The sequence below is a fragment of the Xiphophorus couchianus genome, chromosome 7 (genome assembly GCF_001444195.1).
Source record: "Xiphophorus couchianus chromosome 7, X_couchianus-1.0, whole genome shotgun sequence".
Lineage (NCBI taxonomy): Eukaryota > Metazoa > Chordata > Actinopteri > Cyprinodontiformes > Poeciliidae > Xiphophorus > Xiphophorus couchianus.
The window spans coordinates 17493765-17512889 of record NC_040234.1 but is presented as its reverse complement, the minus strand read 5'-3'; the positions used below and the strand labels follow the sequence as shown (position 1 = coordinate 17512889).

At 37.4% G+C, this 19125-nt stretch overlaps 1 protein-coding gene across 2 annotated transcripts; it reads right to left on the bottom strand.

Annotated features, from left to right (window-relative positions):
• Positions 1-391: 391 nt before the first annotated feature.
• Positions 392-18442, bottom strand: ifih1 (interferon induced with helicase C domain 1). Of its 2 annotated transcripts, XM_028022130.1 has the most exons (16): positions 17867-18442; positions 17390-17561; positions 16984-17082; positions 15233-15283; positions 12346-12584; positions 11610-11817; positions 7548-7765; positions 7239-7334; positions 6944-7067; positions 6357-6569; positions 5722-5978; positions 5486-5635; positions 4275-4436; positions 4004-4197; positions 3831-3924; positions 392-2143 (listed from the first exon to the last, which is right to left on the bottom strand). In XM_028022130.1, the coding sequence occupies exons 1-16, from the start codon at positions 18296-18298 to the stop codon at positions 1940-1942; spliced, it is 2913 nt and encodes a 970-aa protein (XP_027877931.1). In that variant the 5' UTR covers positions 18299-18442; the 3' UTR covers positions 392-1939. The 2 variants fall into 2 exon arrangements, with proteins under 2 accessions (XP_027877931.1, XP_027877932.1); XM_028022131.1 differs by lacking the exon at positions 15233-15283.
• Positions 18443-19125: the final 683 nt, after the last annotated feature.

Sequence of the window (19125 nt, the reverse complement as noted above, 5' to 3'; positions counted from 1 at the left end):
AACTTATCAAAACTTTATCCCTCACCTCTATGATGTGTTTAGACTTTATCTGTGCCCTAGTGATCTCTAAAAAAACCCCTTAGATCCTTGTAGAATAGGTAAGTTTACACAGAAATGTAACACACAAACTGAATACAAATGTAAAGCTCATTTTAAGATTTGTGTAAGAGAAAATTTGAAAGAAATTTACATTTTTCCTTTCACTTTTATCAAATACTTTGTCAATGTAAAAACTCAACCAATCACATTAACGATGGTTGATTTTGTCAACCAACTTCAGCATGTTGTCCATTTTGTCATATGACAATATGACAAAATATGCAAACGTTATGTGGATCAATACTTTTACAAGGAACTGAATGGGATAGAACTTTAATAATGACAATGTGAAGAAAACGTTTACACTGTTTTATTTGAAATGCATTTAAAACCCACAGATGATTTAGTTTCCTAGTCAGCAAACACACTGCTTCTAAAGCAGTCATTTGAATAAACATTTAGCAGTCATACAGTCCAAACACCTGAAAACATTTTAATATTGATGCTTATTTTCTAAGGATTTGGGCACTTAAAACATTTAAACTTCAAAAATGCATTATTTTGCTTTAACAAGGTACATACACTTCTATTTATGTTGAGAGTTCACTAAATATGCGTATAAATTTATCTAGCTAAATTTATGCATCAAACTGCTCTTTAAAACAGTCAAAAATGATGTGAAAATGAAACTAGATGATTTTCTGACAACAAGTGTGAGGGAACAAAGTAAACAGAGTTGAATTTGCAATTTTTAGGCATGATGACAATCTGAGCTACTCCACATGCTGTGCACATGGAGCAATAAACTTAGAGCAGCAGTTATCAGTGTTCAGACTGATAACAATCTAGAACTCCAGTCCTCAAGGGCCGGTGTCCTGCAGTTTTTAGATGTGCCACAGGTACAAAACACTGGAATGAAATGGCTTAATTACCTCCTCCTTGTGTAGAGAAGTTCTCCCAGCCTTGCTAATGACCTCATTATTCTATTCAGGTGTGGTGCAGCAGAGGCACATCTAAAAGTGACACCTGTGATCTAGAGGTACAAAATGTTTTAGGATCTTTCTCAGAAATATAAAATCCTAATTGATTAAACATTGGATTTGTAAATGCATATTTATGCAATAAATGTAAAAAGAAAAAGAAAAAACCCCAGCACTTATACGTTAATAAAAGCAACACGATGGCTTTTCATTAAAGTTTTTTGTCATTCTACCCTTAATTAAAAAATATTTTGCAATATATTTTAAACCAATATATTATATAAACCTGAAAAGATTGAAAACCCAATCTTACAGGTTACATGTAACACTTAAAGTGTCCTTTGTTAAAAGAATTTTTAAAATATCAGAAGTGCACATACAAACTTTTAGTGCAATTTTAGACAGAGTAAAATTTCTTTCCTGTTGGAAAAATACTCATTTGATCAATCCTGAGGGATTTGTGCAACTTGCAGAATTGCCCAATCGATTAGGTCGTCTAAAAGGATGTGGACACCGAGGTTAACAAAGGTTGCCTCTGTAAATAGCTCTGTCTCAACAGTGGTGAATCACTCACTGATGGGTGACTTAAACAGAGTCAACAGCACCTGTTTGTGTGCATGTGAGTTGACAGGTGGGCTCTGAGGGACAATCAATGGCTCCTTGCCTTGCATCTCATGGGACAGCAATGATTTCTGAAGAAAATACTTTTGAGTCGTTTTGCAAATCAATTCAGATTGAATTTAAGTGATGCCTTATTCCAGCTAAGTGCAAAATCTGACAACAAAGTGCATTTGGTAAAACATTTAAATCTAAATAAAGGAGAGATCCCTCATTCTGTGTGTATTGCAATGAATGCGTACACAAAATATGTCATCAGAAGAGAACCACCCGCCTCTGGAAGAAATAAGTGCTTTGATTTGTTAGGGCCACTCTGTGTCTTCGTCATCCGAGCCCTGTGCCATCAGACTGGCGTGTTCGATGTAGTCGAAGTCAGGAAACTTGACGGGAAGGTCGATCCACCTGGTGCAGTTGCTGTATTTTTTCGTATTTATATCCACCACAAAGTTTTTCACATGAAGACAGGGCAGCTCAATCCCACGATACAACATCATTGATCCCCATGTCTACAACAGAAGTGGAGTATAAAAGAAGACAAATCTTAGTGCATATTTTCTCCGTTTAATGCATTAAACAATTTTTAATGCAAAATCGATTAGTCGATTTCCATGGCAGCCAGACTGTCAGATAAAATAAGTAATTTATAAAAATACATTTATTGTTCTTCATTTGCCATGAAGCTCTACAGTGTTTAGCAAAAATATTAACACCGTTTAAACATTTTTTTTTTTTTTTTTTTTACATTTTGTCACATTACAGTCACAAACATTGATGTATTTCTTTGGGAATTCTGTCTTAGTAAAAAGCAAAATGGCTCAGAATCACTAAATGTAGCTAAAATGATACTAATAAAGCTATTATGTGAAGCTCTCAGGTTTTTAATAAGGAATATTAGTGGAAAAACAGGAACACGGAAACAAGTAACACAGCACATAGGTCAGGAGTAAAGTCCTGGACAAGTTTAAAACAGGGTTTGATTTTGAAACCATCCCAAACTTTAAACATCTCATGGTAAACAGCTTAATCTATCATCCGAAAGTAGGAGTAAAGAATAACTGCAAACCCAACAAGACATGACTGCCCACCAGAACCGACCAGCTGGGCAAGCAATTAATTAATCAGAGCCCTCTTTTACAAATATTTCTGTTATAAATCCACAGACAAGCCACCTCATACAGAAATTACTTCTGAATCTTGCTTATATTTGTAAATCCTACTGCTGCCTCATTACTCAAATGGCACATCATCACTTTTTCGACTAGTAAACCCGGCTCTCCTCCATAAAGTTCAACCCAAGTGATGGCTATGATTGCATCATTTCGCAATTCAGGGGCATGACATAGGCAGGCTGACTTCTACCCCTCACTTTATCAATCCTAAATACACAAACGACATGAAGATGGCAAAAAGGAATATATGAACCTGACTTTAAGTGTTTAGTCAAAGAGGCTAGAGTAGCAGCAGAAATCTACCACTAATGCAGGAACATACTCTGACAGGAGAACTATAAGCTATACTCGCCACAAATACGACCTTTATGAAAGACTGGAAAGAAGGAAGTCAATATTGAAATAATATCTAACAAGTCCCTTTTGCATTTTCCCAAAAGCTATGCAGGTGATGCTGCAAACATGTGGAAGAAGGTGCTGTGGTCAGAAGATAACGGAATTTTGTGGTCTATATGTACCAAACTATGTGTGGTGAAGACTTAACACCAATCATAACCTTGAATACACTAATCACAGAGTGAAACATAATGGTACTGCTACATCATGCTACTGGGAGGGCTTTCTTAGGCAAAGACAAGCAAACTGGATGGAAAGATGGATAAAACTGCATCTGAAAGCAGATATTTAAATACACTATAAAAGGACATCTTTTGCAGACTAAATGTTTCCTGCTTTAGGTCAGTTAGGACTAACACAATTCTTCAAATTCATCAGTTTACATAGATATCTTTCATATCTGGTAGATCAGACCATAATCTAATTGTTGGGGAATGAGCAGACAACACATTTTTCAGTTGTGCACAAATTTGTGTTTGTCTATCAAAAATCCCAATAAATTAAATTAGTTTGCCATTGCAATGTGATAAAATAGGAGCAGGATTCAGGGATATGAGTATCTTGGCAAGACAAGTTATCTCAAGTTATTAGCAAGCCTGCAAATCCAAAAACTAAACAATGTGTTTACCTGACCACAGCCACTGCAAGCTATGACTCCATTGGTCTCATAGTCCAAACGTCGCTCCTGAAGAGATACGTTTTCTCTCTGGATGAAAAGGTTCCTGCACAAAACAAAAGAGAGTATAATTAACCATGCAATGCAATGGGCAAGTGTTGAAAAGTTTATATCATAATTTGTACCTAAACTGTGGTGTAACATTGACTCTGTGCATGTTTTCAATGATTTTGATGTCTTCGCCGCTGCAGATGTATTTGGTACAGTTACGACAGCTAAACTTTACAGCAGATGGGTTCTCATCCTTAACAGCCTTCTTCTTCTGATTTGCCTGTCTCACTCTTTCCTCCATTATAGCCTGAATCTGAAACTCGGTGATCTAATGAAAGGGGAAAAAAAGGTTAAAAGAATGTACTTAGGAGAAAATAGATAACTAATAATACTTGTTTAACATACTTGTTTGTTGTAAACTGACTGATCATATTTTTTGATTTTCTGAATGGCTTTGTTCATCATTTTCTCACGGTATTCGTTGACATACTCCTTTTCAGCCACCCCTGAGTTCTTTACATCCACGACAGTGTATGTGCTGTCCTCAGCTCTTCCTCTGCCTTGAGACTGCAAAGGCCAACAGAACAAATGGTCAGCGATCATCTACTGATATTCAGTCAGCCCACATTTTTTTTATTTCCTGTTGCCAGTATTTACAGCTGGATGACTAACAGGAAACTTGAAAATACTGACCCATGAAAAGGTTTGTGGAAAACAGGAACAAGCTGAGATTAATTTAACATTTGATTTGAGCAGAATGGAAAACCTACAAACACAGACATGAAATCAGGAATCCCTGTTTTTCTTAAAGAATCATTTTGGCTGCAATGCCTGGGAATTTAAACTGTTAGTTATCAGTACTGTCCTGAAACAGCCCTTGAAATGTCCCTGCTATGGGCAGCAAGTACTTTTTTGAGTCACTACAGATCATTTTCATTGTAGTGGATTTTAGGTGAATCAATGCATTATTCTCTGCAACTTTTTAAATGAACATAAAATTACTTTCAAGTCAGTCTGATTGTCAAAAATCAATAGAGATTTATTTAATCAACTAGTCATTCATCACAGATCATTTGTTGAATGTTTGTGTCAATATCTAAGTTTATGGAAATAAGTGTTTTTGAAATGAAGCTTTTTTTGTCATTTGGTAATACAAAAAAATATTGTAAAATTATTGTATTTGGGAAATGGGTAAAGATATTGTAATATATATATTTTTTTTTCAATACTGAACACCATTAAAGTGAACACATAATACCTAAGCACTACCACGTAGCGGTAACAACACTCTTAGTTTTGCACACTGTCCCTGAGGCAAGAAGACTCAATTATTTAAAAACTCATGCATGCACCAAGAAAACATACAAAACCAGAACCCAAACCCTTCTTGCTGCAAGGCAACACAAGAAACTGTGATACCATACAGCCCAAATACTCAGCATATTAAGTGTTCACTAAATATTTACTCAATGTTTATTTTTTCAGCTGATATGTGTATTATGGCATATGTCCTTCAGCTACTTTATCTATGTATGAAGTCAAAGTGATACTGAATAAAACCAAAAGGCATACCATCACATTTTTAATCAGGTATTACAATTGTTCATTTTACTGACCTGAATCATAGCAATTTCGTTGGTCACATGGCCATATCGGATAACAAAATTGCAGGCTTTTATGTCCAAACCTTCTTCTGCCACTGTGGTAGCAATAAGGAGGTTGAGTTCACCGGTTTTGAACCTTTTCAACACATCCTTCTGCTCTGCCTGAGGAATACAACTGCAGGTCACATACATGAAGACCTTGGGAAATGGCAGCCTAAGAGAGTTTAGTTTGTGAAGTATGCACTTACAGCTGTCATTGGTTTAGTATCGCTCTGGTCTCCTCCTCCAATGAAATAAGAAGGTTTTACTCCAATGTCAGCGAACTTTGGGTTTTCTTCAATCCACTGGCTAAGAGACATAGCGCTGTGACGTGTTTTGGTGAAAATGATCCCTCTGGCTTCTTGTCTGCTGCTGAACTCTTGCAAAATTTTAGTTCTGAGTTTTGAGAGGCTGTCATTTTCGTATGTTGGATCCTTTGCAAGCTTTTCCAGTTCTTCCTTTTTGTCTGTAAGGAGTAGATGTTAAAGAAGTAAGGCAGAATTTCTTTCAACAAAGTTAAACTTGACACTTTTACGACTGCAGTCTCTTGGTAAAACTACTAACACACCTTTAAGTCTGGTTAGAGTAAATTATTCTGAGGTTTTAGTCTGAAATTTAGTCCCATTTGGGACACGAATAAGTCTGAATCTGAATTAAAGCCTTAAATTGATTTGCCAAGCAATATTTCTAAATGGTAAAATAGCTCTTTGTTTACTACAAAAGTACAGTTTAACAGCAAAAATGTGAACATATGGGTAAGCAATACCATAAGCGGTTTTGATTAATATATATATATATATATATGTTTTTTCTTGAATGTCAACAAGAAAAAAACAGATCTTACCTTTAAACAAATTGAACAAAAATCTCTCTGTCTCTGTTATTTCTATGTTTTGTTCATCTTGTGACGTTTTCTTCTTGATCTGCTCCTCGTGGAACTTGTTCAGGAAACTGAGTGCATCACACATGCGTATGGTGTTGCTTAAAATCAGACCTTCATTATACCGTCGGAGGTACTCTGCGCAGACCCGCACTGTCTGGTCTCCATCTTTGGCAGCTAAAACACAATGAGGCAATTTCATGATAGCTCTATGTCTGCTAAACCCAAACTGTCCAGTGTAAAAGAGAGTTAGTGTTAAAGGGTTACTACAGGTACACTGCAGGTAAAAGTGAAGGAGAATTTTATGGAGCTTTAATACTTGACTAAATAAAAAATAACAAAGTAAGATCAATATCACAGACATAAAGATTCAGGCTAAATAATGCTAATGAATATCATCGACTTGGGATAAATTGTGTATTTTTCATATCAAATTTTAAATGCCACCTCTATCAATTTGTATTAGGGATGCACAACATGTTGGCACCAACATCACCAGTCAATTTTTAACATATGTGTATAATACATGTCTGTGTAACATTTCCACTCACCTTCTCGCTCTTTTTGAACAGCCCATTGTTCGTAATTCTGAGAGCCCAGGTCACATGTTGGAAAAAGCCGGGCATGTTCGTGGATGGCAGTCATGATTGTCTTGACCACACAACCAAAGGGATCCTGATGATGATGTTTAGGTAAAAATACAATTAATGCCCCTTTACTAAAGGGGCATTAACTGTATTTGTAGTATTGTAGTTAACATTTGAGGTTCTCCAAATGTGGAGAACCTCACCACATTTGTATTTTAATGTACGTATCTTGTCGTATTTAATATTGAACAACGTCTACCTCTTTTCTCGGTTCAATAGGCAGAATGGATTTTCGTAGTTCCTTTTTATCAATGCTTCCTGTCATAATTTTGGTAACATCCAAGTTTGCACAAATCTACAAAAGAGGGAAGGAAATCTGCATTAATATGTAACGCAAAATACTATATACAATGTCTGTATGTTTTTTTTAGCTTTCCTTGAAGTGGGAAACTAAGGCTTAGAATTAGAAAGCAGAGATAAATGTGAAAGAAATTTAGATGACGAGAATAAGTTGTAAAAATGCATACAATATTACAGTTGCAGATACAATGCTAAACAGAGTATTTACTCGCAGAATGTGCTCTTCAGCTTTATTCAGGGTTTTGGCACCTCCGACTCCCGGTGATGCTGTCAGGCCCAGGATCTGAGGAAGTGGTACGGGCTGCTTCTGCTCCTTAATGAGCCTTTTGTTCTTGTGCTTTTGTTTCAAGTACCTCATCATGATGTGGTTGTAGACTTCTCCTTTCTGAGTGTGGTGACATTCATCTATTATGATCAGTGTCAGATCTGCAAAAAACAGTGAAATTATGCCAAAGGTTCACTTGAAACTGTAAATTATAAATGCCATGCAGAAATAAGAACAAAGAATTAACAGAAGGGATTTTTTGCAACTAATATAGTTTCTCCCTAACTGAAAGTACACAAATCTTATATAAAGACAACGATCTTCTTCAACCAAGCACTGTTAGTTAAGAGTCCCTTGAAAGATTGAGGTAGTTCTTTAGAAAAACAAATTGTCCCACACAAATCAGAGCTTTTAGGGACAATTTGAGACAGCAGTTTAAACCGCACAATAACATCTGTTAAGAGAACTGCATGCTTCAAAAACAAAGCCAGACTTCAATGTAATCTAAATACGGTGCATTACAATTACTCAAGTCTAAACTGTTATTCGAATTTGTCCCAGAAGAGAATGCAGAGTGGCAGCTTGATGGGCTGTGATAGATGTTCTCTTGTGAATTCGATCCAGCCACACACCGATGGCTTGAACAGACATGTGGCCTGAGAGCCAGGAGGAAGGGGGAAAAAATAAATAAATGCTTTCAAGTGTTTCAACAAACAGCATATGTTCCTCTGAGGTGGCTATTCCACCTTGGACTGGTGACTGCCAGGAGTGAACACTAAAGTCGGAAGAATTTGACAAGATCCTGTCGGGGGAAAATCCTGCTCCTTGTTCCCTTGGTGGTTATCTATTCCAGAACATTTCAGTGTCAGTAAAATCCAGGGTAGATTTTGCATAAATTTAGAGATGTTGCAACCATATGAAGTTTAATGGTGTGTTTTGATTTCTAGTAAAAAAAAAAAAGTTGAATTTTTCCAAGAAATGACCGTTTACTGTTAAGTCTGTACATCAGAGTAAACAAAAAATGTAGCCAAACCATCTGCGCATTAGCAAGAACGTTGTGGCAACATGTTATAGCCCTTAATTCAAACATTGAATGAGCAGCCGCAAAGAATACATTTTTGAAATTAAATAACATAAAATGACTTTTGCTGGAGCTCTGCTATTGCAGCAGATCACCATAAATATAACAAAATCAGTGACAAAGCCAATCTTTCAAGCTGGCTTTGTCACTGCAGGACAAATGTCTACTATGGAAAATTAGAAGGCAACAGTTTAAAACTCCCATTAGTCATTTCTTCAAAGGTTGCTGGGTTTTCCTTTCATAACTAAGTGTATACAGCAGTTTTCTATTTTGTTACTGCAAAGGATGCTCCCTTTTTTGTTTTTTTAATAGAGACCATGATAAAAGTTTGACTGTAGTTAAAGTGCATCATTCGCTACCAGGATTTATAGGAAGAGAAGTTTCTAGAATTATAGTTTTGTTTTGAAGTTCAAAACATTTTGGTGTGTGCCTGTACAGACTTGCAGTTTAAATTTTAAATGCATGTTTTGAATTGTGCAATATGTGAAGTTTCCGTTTTATTCTGTCAGTCTGGCTTTTCCATCTCCCCGCCCACAAAGGGCTAGATATCAAATTCTCCACCAGCATTTTTAACCCTCAGTTCTTCATTTGGACTTCATTAAGTCTTGTGTGACACCTTGTGGGATAGTTCTATTAGCAAATTCGACAGACATGTCCAATTCTTTCTGTCTGCCTAACAATTCCAGTACGTGACACTGCATCCGGCTCTGCTCCGCTCCGCACTTTGCAGGCAGGCTGCCGCCATTCTGGAGCGCCCCAAATTCCACTGCTGCATGCCTTCTCAGCTTTGCTCCACTGCAAACCGCAGAGAGGTTTTTGCAAGATGCGTGCATGGGAAACGAGCGATCACGTGACAACGCCAGTAATAAAAAGGATGAATGGTGTCACATAAAATGCGGCAGTTCTCAACTTCAAAAATTTACATTTTCTCTGCATTGCTCTCCCTGCCTTGACTGGTGCTCCTGCTGTAATTTGAGCAAGAAACTTTTCAGAATTAAATCCACATATTTTGTGTGTATCCATAGACATAGCTGATACATGTTGACATGTATCAGTTATGGCTAAAAAAATGAGTATATTTATTTATAAATATACCCATATTTTTATTAATACAGGGAATATTTTGACCAAATATAGTTTGTCTTGATGAACTATTTTGAAAATACGGATGTTTCGCTTGTGCAGCTTCCTGTTGGAAAGGTGTGGGCTTTGAAGATTAACTACCATATTTTCCGCACTATAATTCGCACCTAAAAACCTTCAATTTTCTCAAAAGCCGAGAGTGCGCCTTATAATCCGGTGCGCCTTATATATGGGCCAATATTGAGCCACAACAGGTCTCGCAACTACGGTAAGCAGCCTCCGACTTCATTTTGCCCCGTAGAAGAAGAGGCGCGCGGTGCACGTTGGGTTTTGTGTACAGACCCCAAAATGGCTCCTATTACGACGCAGAGTTTAAGCTCAAGGCGATCAGTCACGCAGTAGAACATGGGAATAGAGCAGCAGCGAGAGAATTTAACATTAACGAATCAATGGTGCGGAAGTGGATATATATTGTGATTGCACTAACGTTTGATTTACCGTAACAGTATCAGACTGTTTTTTACGTATTTATTGAATCGAGGAAAAGTTCCCCTCCACTATATGTTATACCTTGCTGTTGTTAAAAGATAAACTGTGTCACGAAAATACCACGTCACTTACTTTACCTCGGGGAAAATAATAAAACAGCTGTTTATTCATTTTGGGAATGAACAGAGTTTTCAGAACGCTGGTTAAAGTTTGACTGACCTATCTGACTATTTTGTTGACATTCCCTTTAGCGCAGTTCCATCTAATGGATACATAACGTAACCCCAGCCTCTACTGTAGCGTCTGTTCTATGCGCCTTATAATGCGGTGCGCCTTATATATGAAAAATGTTTTAAAATAGGCCATTCATTGAAGGTGCGCCTTATAATGTGGTGTGCCTTATAGTGCAGAAAATACGGTACACACTTGCTCCGGCGTCTGGTAAAAACAGAATCTTTTCTAATTTTGGGTAATGGCTTTGCGGAAGTATGAACAGTTGTGCAGACGCAGTGTAAATGCTGTCATTGACGTTAATGGGTGCATATTTACTGCGGAGGCCGCAGTGTGGCAGAGCAAGGTGCAGCCAAATGGAGTGTATTTTAGGATTTTAGGGGTAAAAGCAATAACAATCATTAGTTCTTTGAAAATGCTATGATAATATGAATACTACGGTAGCTTAGTATTCTATTATCATAGAATATGACTTTGAAGGTAAGATGTAAACAGTTAACAGTCAATGTTAACTGTTTTCTACCCAGGGCTCCATGGAAGTCCATTTGGCGGCACAGTTGCTCTGCACAATTAAAGTCCCAGGTTCGAATCTAGGTCTGAGGTCTTTCTATATGGGGCTTGCGTGTTCTCTCTGTGCAAACGTGGGTTGTTTCCGAGCACTGCAGTTTCCTGCCACTGTCCAAAAAAACGTAATTAATAGGTTCATTAGTGACTCTAAAAGTTGCCCATGGGAATGAATATGTGCATGTTTGTTTTTGTTGTTGCCTCTGTGTTGCCCTGTGATGGACTGGTGACCTGTCCAGGTCGTACCCTGCCGCTTACTTAATGACCGGTGGAGATCCAACCACTCCAGCTCTCAACCACTCTCTCAATATTCATGTGGAATATTTGCTAATTTGTCCTAGTAGGGCTAAGAAAACCCTACTAGTCAAACTCGGTCAAACCCATAACCCAACAACATTCTGTTAAACCCACCCAGGAATGTATTTTTGTGGAGTTGACCCTGGATTGGGCTAGAAAAATAACACAAGTTAACACGAGTTCTTTGTAAGTGATTATCCTATAGTAGTTTTCCCATCAAACTTCATAGAATTTAGAAATTGAGTGCTGCAAAGTCCTACCGCTTAGTTTCACCCCTTCATCCTCTCCGCTGGAAGCCCTCTCCAAGTAATTTTCAAGAATCTGGGCTGTGCAGATGATAATGTCGTTTCTTTCTACAATGTTAGCAAAGGAGATTTTGAGCTCAGAGTCTCCACTGACCCTCTCCACTTTGTACTTGAGCTTCAGGGAAGAGAACTCTGTGGAGAAATGCTGCTCCACAAGAGGAATCTACAAGACAAAATAGAATATTTCATGAACACAATTTTCTTTTTACAAAGGAAGAAATGACTTTCTGCCACTACAGCATCTGAAGGGCACAATGTTAACACCCACCACAACTAAGCTACTTGGAGCCTCATTCCTTTTGTTTAAGGCAGAGCTTCTAATTAGTGGAAACAGGGGATTTTGTTGCACACTGTTTACAAAAGGAGTACACAGACTTTTCTCTGTGGGTACAACTAACCTACTTATTGCTCAGGAATGAAGATTAAAAACGAAAATGCTTTCAGTCACATAAGATTACTTTGTCTGCTACTAGATAGTTTTATGGGAGGAAAATATTTTTTGCCACATGGTATTTATTTTCCTTGTTCAGTTCGCATCTCATATGGGCCAAATAGTAACAAAGTGCACTGGGATACATAAAACTTATGGCATGGAATTTGTGGCGTGTAACTTGCGTGTTTTCTTTTGTTTGTCTGACTTATGGGCTTTGGCTGCAGTGCTTCATTCAGATCCAAAGTCAGATCCTAGTACCTTGTTCACCAGGACAACCACCTTCCCTGGTTTCCCCTCAGCTCTCCTGCTGTCCAGATGTTTTTGGGTAATGTACACTGCTACTCTGGTTTTACCGCTTCCTGTCGGGAGGCAAATAATAATGTTTTCCCCCTCCAAGGCAGGCCTGGCAACTTCCATCTGATAATCACGAAGAGAAATTTCTTTTGGGTCTCCTCCGGTGGCTCCTGCTGCTTCTGCTGCTGGACAGCCACTTAAATCTGCAATGCAGACAAGAGGCTCAGTCTGAAAAGGGCTTCTGTGTATGTCAGCAAGCCACAATTACACATTGTTATGGAATGTCCCCTTTAAGCTGTTTTTATACATGGAACAATTTTTTTAATGTGAATTCAGAACACAAACCTAGTTTTAAAACCTCAAATTTGCCAAATTAAGAGAATGAGAAAATACATTCATATAATTTCAACAAACTACAACAGAAATACCTATTTGCTATAAAAATAGGTATACAAACCAGCAGCAAGCGCAGAAAACCTAATACTTGTTTGTAATGATTCAGACAAATTCCATCATGTCATGACATGTAACTTGAGTATCATTTTCACGATTGGTTTTATGTAGCACTATTCAGTCTTTGCTGTGCGTAAACACCAGACCTATGATCCGCCTTAGCTGGGTTTAAAGTTGCTGGAAGGGAGTGAGTCATTTGTTCTGTCTCAGCTGGGGTGATGCATTGCTGAGGCATTGTGTACAATTTTCATGAGTGAGCCTACCTTATGTTATGAGTTCCACATATGCCACAGCTATAAATACAGAACCTCAGAAAACACAGTGGGTTGCAAAAGTATTCACTGTTTTATGTTTTGTTACACTACAACCAAAAAAAAAAAAACTTAATGTGTTTTTAATGAAGATTTTGCATGACAGACTAACACAAAGCAATGAATGATTACTGAGTGGGAGAAAAAATTCTAATTTGCTGATAAATAAAACAAATTAAAGTGTGGCAAGGCAGGCAAACCAAACTAGTCTACTTTGATACCCCTGAATAAATTCCAGTTAAATTACCTTCAGAAGTCACCTACTAAGCAAGGAAAGCTTGTTTAGCCACCTTTAAATTCCTTCATTATATAACGCCTTTCAACAATAAGATTGTACAAAACGCTTCATAAAGAGATTATAAACATTAAACTCAGTGATTAGAGTCTACCTGTGACTTAAAGCAATGGACTCATTTTGCAAAGAACAAAGTTGATTCTGAATAAAAGCTACAAGAAGTCCAATGTGAGGTTTGCCACCAGCCTTATAGAAGTCGCAGCAAATATATAGAAGATATGAAAGGATAAGACCATGTTTCTGACCAACATGCAAAATGTTACGTCCTGTGAAAAGCTAAAACTGCACATCACCTTCATTCCATTATCCACACCATGAAACAAAGTGATGGTAACATCAAGCTGTGTGGAAACTGGTCAGAGTATTAGGTGGCAACAAGGCAACCCAGGAAGACTCCAAAAGAATAGATCTACAATTAAATGTTTTGATCAAAGCACATTAATGTCTTAGAATAGTCTATTCAAAGTCCACAGCTCAATCTAACGGAATCTGTGGCTAGAAAATTGTGAAATCTGTGGTGAAAATTGATCCTCAGACACTCTCCTCTCAGTCTGAGCTATTTTGCAGCTGTGATTAGAGTGGGAGGTAATTGTTTAAAAAAAAACAGATAAAGCATTGTTGGACAGAAATGCACACTTTTCAGATTTTTAGTTCTAAAAAAAAGAAGAAAAAAGTATGCATACTTTTTTTTAATTTCACTTTACAATTAGGTACTGCTTTATATTGGTCTATGCACATTAAAATAAACTGATGTTTGAGGCTGCAGCCTGATAAAATGTGAAGAAATTTAAGAACCATGAATACTTTTGCAAGGCACAGAACAGTTGTGTTTTATTGTCGGTGCAGGCAGTTTTTAATTAGCCTCCTACGGGTCAACACAAGTGTGTCCTGATGAAGAAATAGAGCCTGAACAACAACAACAGGAAATGTGTTCCAGACACTGCAATTATTTGGGATGCATTCTGTCAGCTCTTATAAATTTTACTCCAAAAAGGAGGTGAAGTCAAATTATTTCAGAGGGCAGAAAATCTCTGAAAACTAACAGGATTAGAGTTTAATTTCTTGGAAGATTAGGTGTAAATTTTAACTCACGCAAATCAACAAATAAAAAAAGTATATTTTTCTGTTGGCTGCTTATTGTAAAATGTCATTTAGAGTTGATATGAAGATATGGTAATTGAAGTGTAGGAAAAGACTCAAGTTGTGGTGGCAGAGTACTTCCCCCATCCTCGATTTAAGCCTGGGAAGAGGGTAACATATCTGTAACTTACTACACCCAGAGACAGGCATTTCAGAATGTAAATAGATCGTCAGAGTGGTGTTTTGTACAGAGTATGCACCACCTCTTGGCTGATGACAGATATAGGACACTACAACTGAACTTAACTCCACCCTCCTGTAAGACTGAAGAAGACAAAGCATGCATAGAAAGTTAACTAAAGGCTACAGTTCACAGATTCCTTTTCAATCTGCTAATACTCAGTCAGCATGTGGTTTTCATTTAAAGCACCACTGCGCTCCTTCCTCTGCAACCTCTCTGTGGTTCTTCAGAGTTCACACATGGAACTTATTCATCCCACACCAAAAGGCATTGAAATATTCTGCAACAATCTTCCAGCTAATATCGTTATGCTTGGTGAATACAAAATAGAGATCAAACACACATTTTTCTGACAAATACCTGTGCTAATTTAGGTCTGGTGGCCCAGGTTTCACTGAACACATTCTGGGATTAACAAGAGTTTCTAGAATTATAACAATAAGAATGTGGGTGAGGGGAAATGAGTCCCACCTAGATGTAAATTATTCATGGATTTGGACAGGTCAGCGCTTGAATACAGATCTGTAAGAAAAAAAAAAGAAAAAAAAAGCATTTACTCAAAATACACTTATGAAAAGCAGCAGATTTCAGCTAATTTATGCACAGAATTAAACATAAAATAACTTACAACCTAATAGCTTGCACAACATCCAATGCATAATAAGTTGGTACAGCATAACTAACAGAAATGTTTTGATTGTAATTTCCTGAATAAATGAAAATGAGCCATGTGGGGGAAAAAAAAAGTGTTCTTTCAGGGTTGTTTGCTGCCATGAAAGCACACAGCCCTTTCATGGCAGCAAACATTACCTTCTCTCCTATAAGGTAATGGAAGAACTAATGACTGAAAGAACATACTGTATTCCTGAAAAGTTTACATGCATTTTTAAATTGGGAAAATCAATTTCCCAACATAGAAAGTTGTGGCTTTCTATGCTTACGACCTCTGAATTATAAGAGGAACACGTGGATGTATTTTAGAGTTACATCTAGGCCTGTCACGATAGCAAATTTTGCTGAGCGATTAATTGTCTCAAAAATTATTGCGATAAACAATAGTATTGTTTGAAGATCTTTTTACACTGATTTAATGGAAATTATGTAATAATGCATGCGATTTCCTGCCAAAGATAGATACACTTTATTTTCAAAAGAACACTAAACACTGGAACTGATAAACAAAAGAAACAAAACAACCAAAAACAAAAATAAAATGGATTCTCAGTCTCCATTAACAAAAAATGTACTTGGAAAAAAAAAACTAAACAACATAAAGCCAAAGTGGAAATAAATACTGAATTCAACCAAAAGATTATGAAGTCTGTATATTATGTTGCCCTTCATTAATAATTAGACTTAAATAGAGAAGATGGGCACATCGACTACCTGATGCAATAGTTCACACTACATGTTTTTTGCTCCTATTTTTCCCCTTACAACAATCTTAGAAAGTTGGTCTTTCTAAGATTGTGTGGTGTGTTACGGTAGATCGTCGTTTCAGCTCAGATCTAAACCAGGGGTTTTCCCCGACTGGGAGCTTTAATGCAGCCTGTTGAATGTGACAGGTAGCCAACCAGAAAGCACGATTCTCCTCAGCGTTTTTCTGAGGGGAAATTACGTTGGGGAATCCCAAACAGCTGACACAAATCGACAGGCCTAGCTACATCTAAAACATGTTGCTTCTTTTCATGACATCAAGAAAATCAACTAGAGTAACAAGAAGTATAAAGAATGTGCAAAATCTGTGAATTGAGCCTAGAGAAACGGCAAAAAACTTTGTGAAGATGCATGCAAAATCTGGTAAGAGTGCGAAACAAGTTCTTTACTGACATGGAGTAAAAAGACAGAAATGGACCATTATTCCAGAAGGAAAAGAAAATCTAGTTTAAAAGGCCATTCTATCAACTACTGAGAACATGTACGTAAACTGTCTAAAGAAATAGTTTTGGTAATCCTACTGAATTAAACCAGAAAGAATTTAATCTCAATTTAAAGCAACAGAGGAGAAAATCTTATATCTCTTTATACAATGTACATAAAAGTCTGGGTTTAACTGCAATTGTGATGCAAGACAAGGATGGACAATCTTTGAAGCTTAACAGTAAGTTGATTAATTTGGTGACTTCTACAGCTCCTGCAAAAACCTATAGAAACATATATGTAAATGTATATAAAATATAAATTAATTGCATTATACATTGAGGAGACATATTCTGTAAGACCTGTGGCATCATTCTGAGATCCCTCGGTGCCGCTGATTTCCATGGGCTCCTCACTCTGACAGCTTTCGGCCGGTTTCTCCTCTGCTGCTGCTACATTTTCTGAAAATCCCAAAAATAATTAAATGTAGTTTCCATCTTTACACTAATGAAGCTCAGAAACAGAAACTCTGTATAGATGAAAACCAACTTACAGTTTTAGTAAAATTACTCAGTAGAATAAACATTTGCTAATGGGAAATTACTCAAGAAACTGAATTAGGGATATTGCAATCCATGTAATTACTCAGATGCATAACACTCCCAAATCTCCCTAAATCCCACTGAAATATCGGTGCCTAGACTTTGCCTCATCGCCTTTCCTTCAACAATTGTGCTCTCCAGGAGCAGAGGAAGGTTAGACACTTACTCGGTTTCTTACACTCAGGTGATCCTCCAATGAGCTCATAAAGGTGTTTGTGTTCAGTGACACGCAGAATTTCCCGAAATTCAGAGAACCAGCCAGGTCGGCATTTCACGATCCTGCTCAGAAGTTCAGTCGCCCCACGTTTATTTCCGTGGTTTGTTTTTTCAGCCAAAATCTAGATTTTGAACAAAATAAACTGGGTTTATGTGACTTTTCTGCAACCTGAGGGTAGGAGAAGTCGCATCAACCAGAGGTGGTGGACTTCCATTTGCATTCAATACTGCCATCTTGTGGTCACATAACTCCATTTGAAACATTTGATAAAAACATAATTTAATTTATAGATTGCTTTGAATTCTAGCATATAAAATAAAACAAAACAAAATACTGATAACATTAATTTTATTCATTCTAACTTCAAACTAACAGCGAATTTGACATTTCCCAATCTCATTATTATTATTTTTTTTTCTCGCTTACCTTCTCTTGGTCCGCATTAGTTAGGAGACGTTGAGCTAAGCACTGAGTCGACACTTCTTCTGTTTTCATGTCCTGCAGACTGGGACTAAATAACTGAATTAACTGGACATAGTAGTCATTCTCCGCCTCCACTTCAGGGTCCGGGAGGTTTAACTGCAAGTAGTCAGCAGCGTGAGCGTTGCCTCCATTACTCAACGCATCAACGAAGGCCCTGAACCAGCCGTCTTTATGTGGCTTCTCAACAACCACACTAATAAGCAGATCCGCAGCCGATTTATAACCTTCCGTGTTCAGCTTCTGTGTGATCTGCTCCTTTCGTCCAGATTCTAACTGTAAATGTGGTAGTACCTCGTCTGCCTTTATAATCTGCTGGAGTCTCGGTCTTAAGCATTCAATGCGACGTTCATATATCTCATCATTATCAGAAGCCATCGTGACTGGAGCGTCCGATAGACCAAGTGACTACAACTCCGACTGCAATGAAAAGTCCCAGCCTTTCCAGTATGACGATTCACTTCTTCACGTAGTAGCTTAACCTGGAAAACAAAACTTAGTTTACTTTCGTTTTCCCCCAAAAAAACAAATTAATATTGCAAGTGGCCACTAGACGTCACTGTTTGATAACAGTGACACAAACCACATTTATGAAGCACTTCAACATTACACATACAGGTGCGTCTAACTAAATTAGAAGGATTAAGACTGGAGGTAATATTTTTTCTGTAATTAACTGCAAAGAGATACTTGTATATAGATTAATGACAAAGAAAGTGGTGTGTTTAAAGCATTTACATTATATAATTAAGGCTATCCAATCTCAATTTACAGAACAGTGCAGTGTAAAGTAAGATACTGTACTTCTTACATTGTGTTTGGCTTATGAGTGACTTTACAGAAGAACTGTGACAGATATATTCCATGTCTTGAATATGTCTGTTTATAGCTGCATTTCAAGTCTAGCAAATCTCTTCCAAACCCTTGAATGGGTTTTGCTTCAAAATCTTCCCAAGACTTTGGTTATCCCTTTTACTGTTAGCAGCCTTTCCTACTCCACATTTTCCTTCCACTCAACTTCCCTTTGACGTGCAGCCTGTTTTAGAAATTACTGCTTGTGGATTACCTGTCCTGTGGCATGTGTTTGTTACTGTCTGGTGGAAAATTGTGAAATCAGCTGTTTTGCTTATCGTTGTGTAGGCAGTTGCATGACATTCTTGCACAAAAACCATCTTTCATTATATTCTAATTTTCTGAAAAAATAA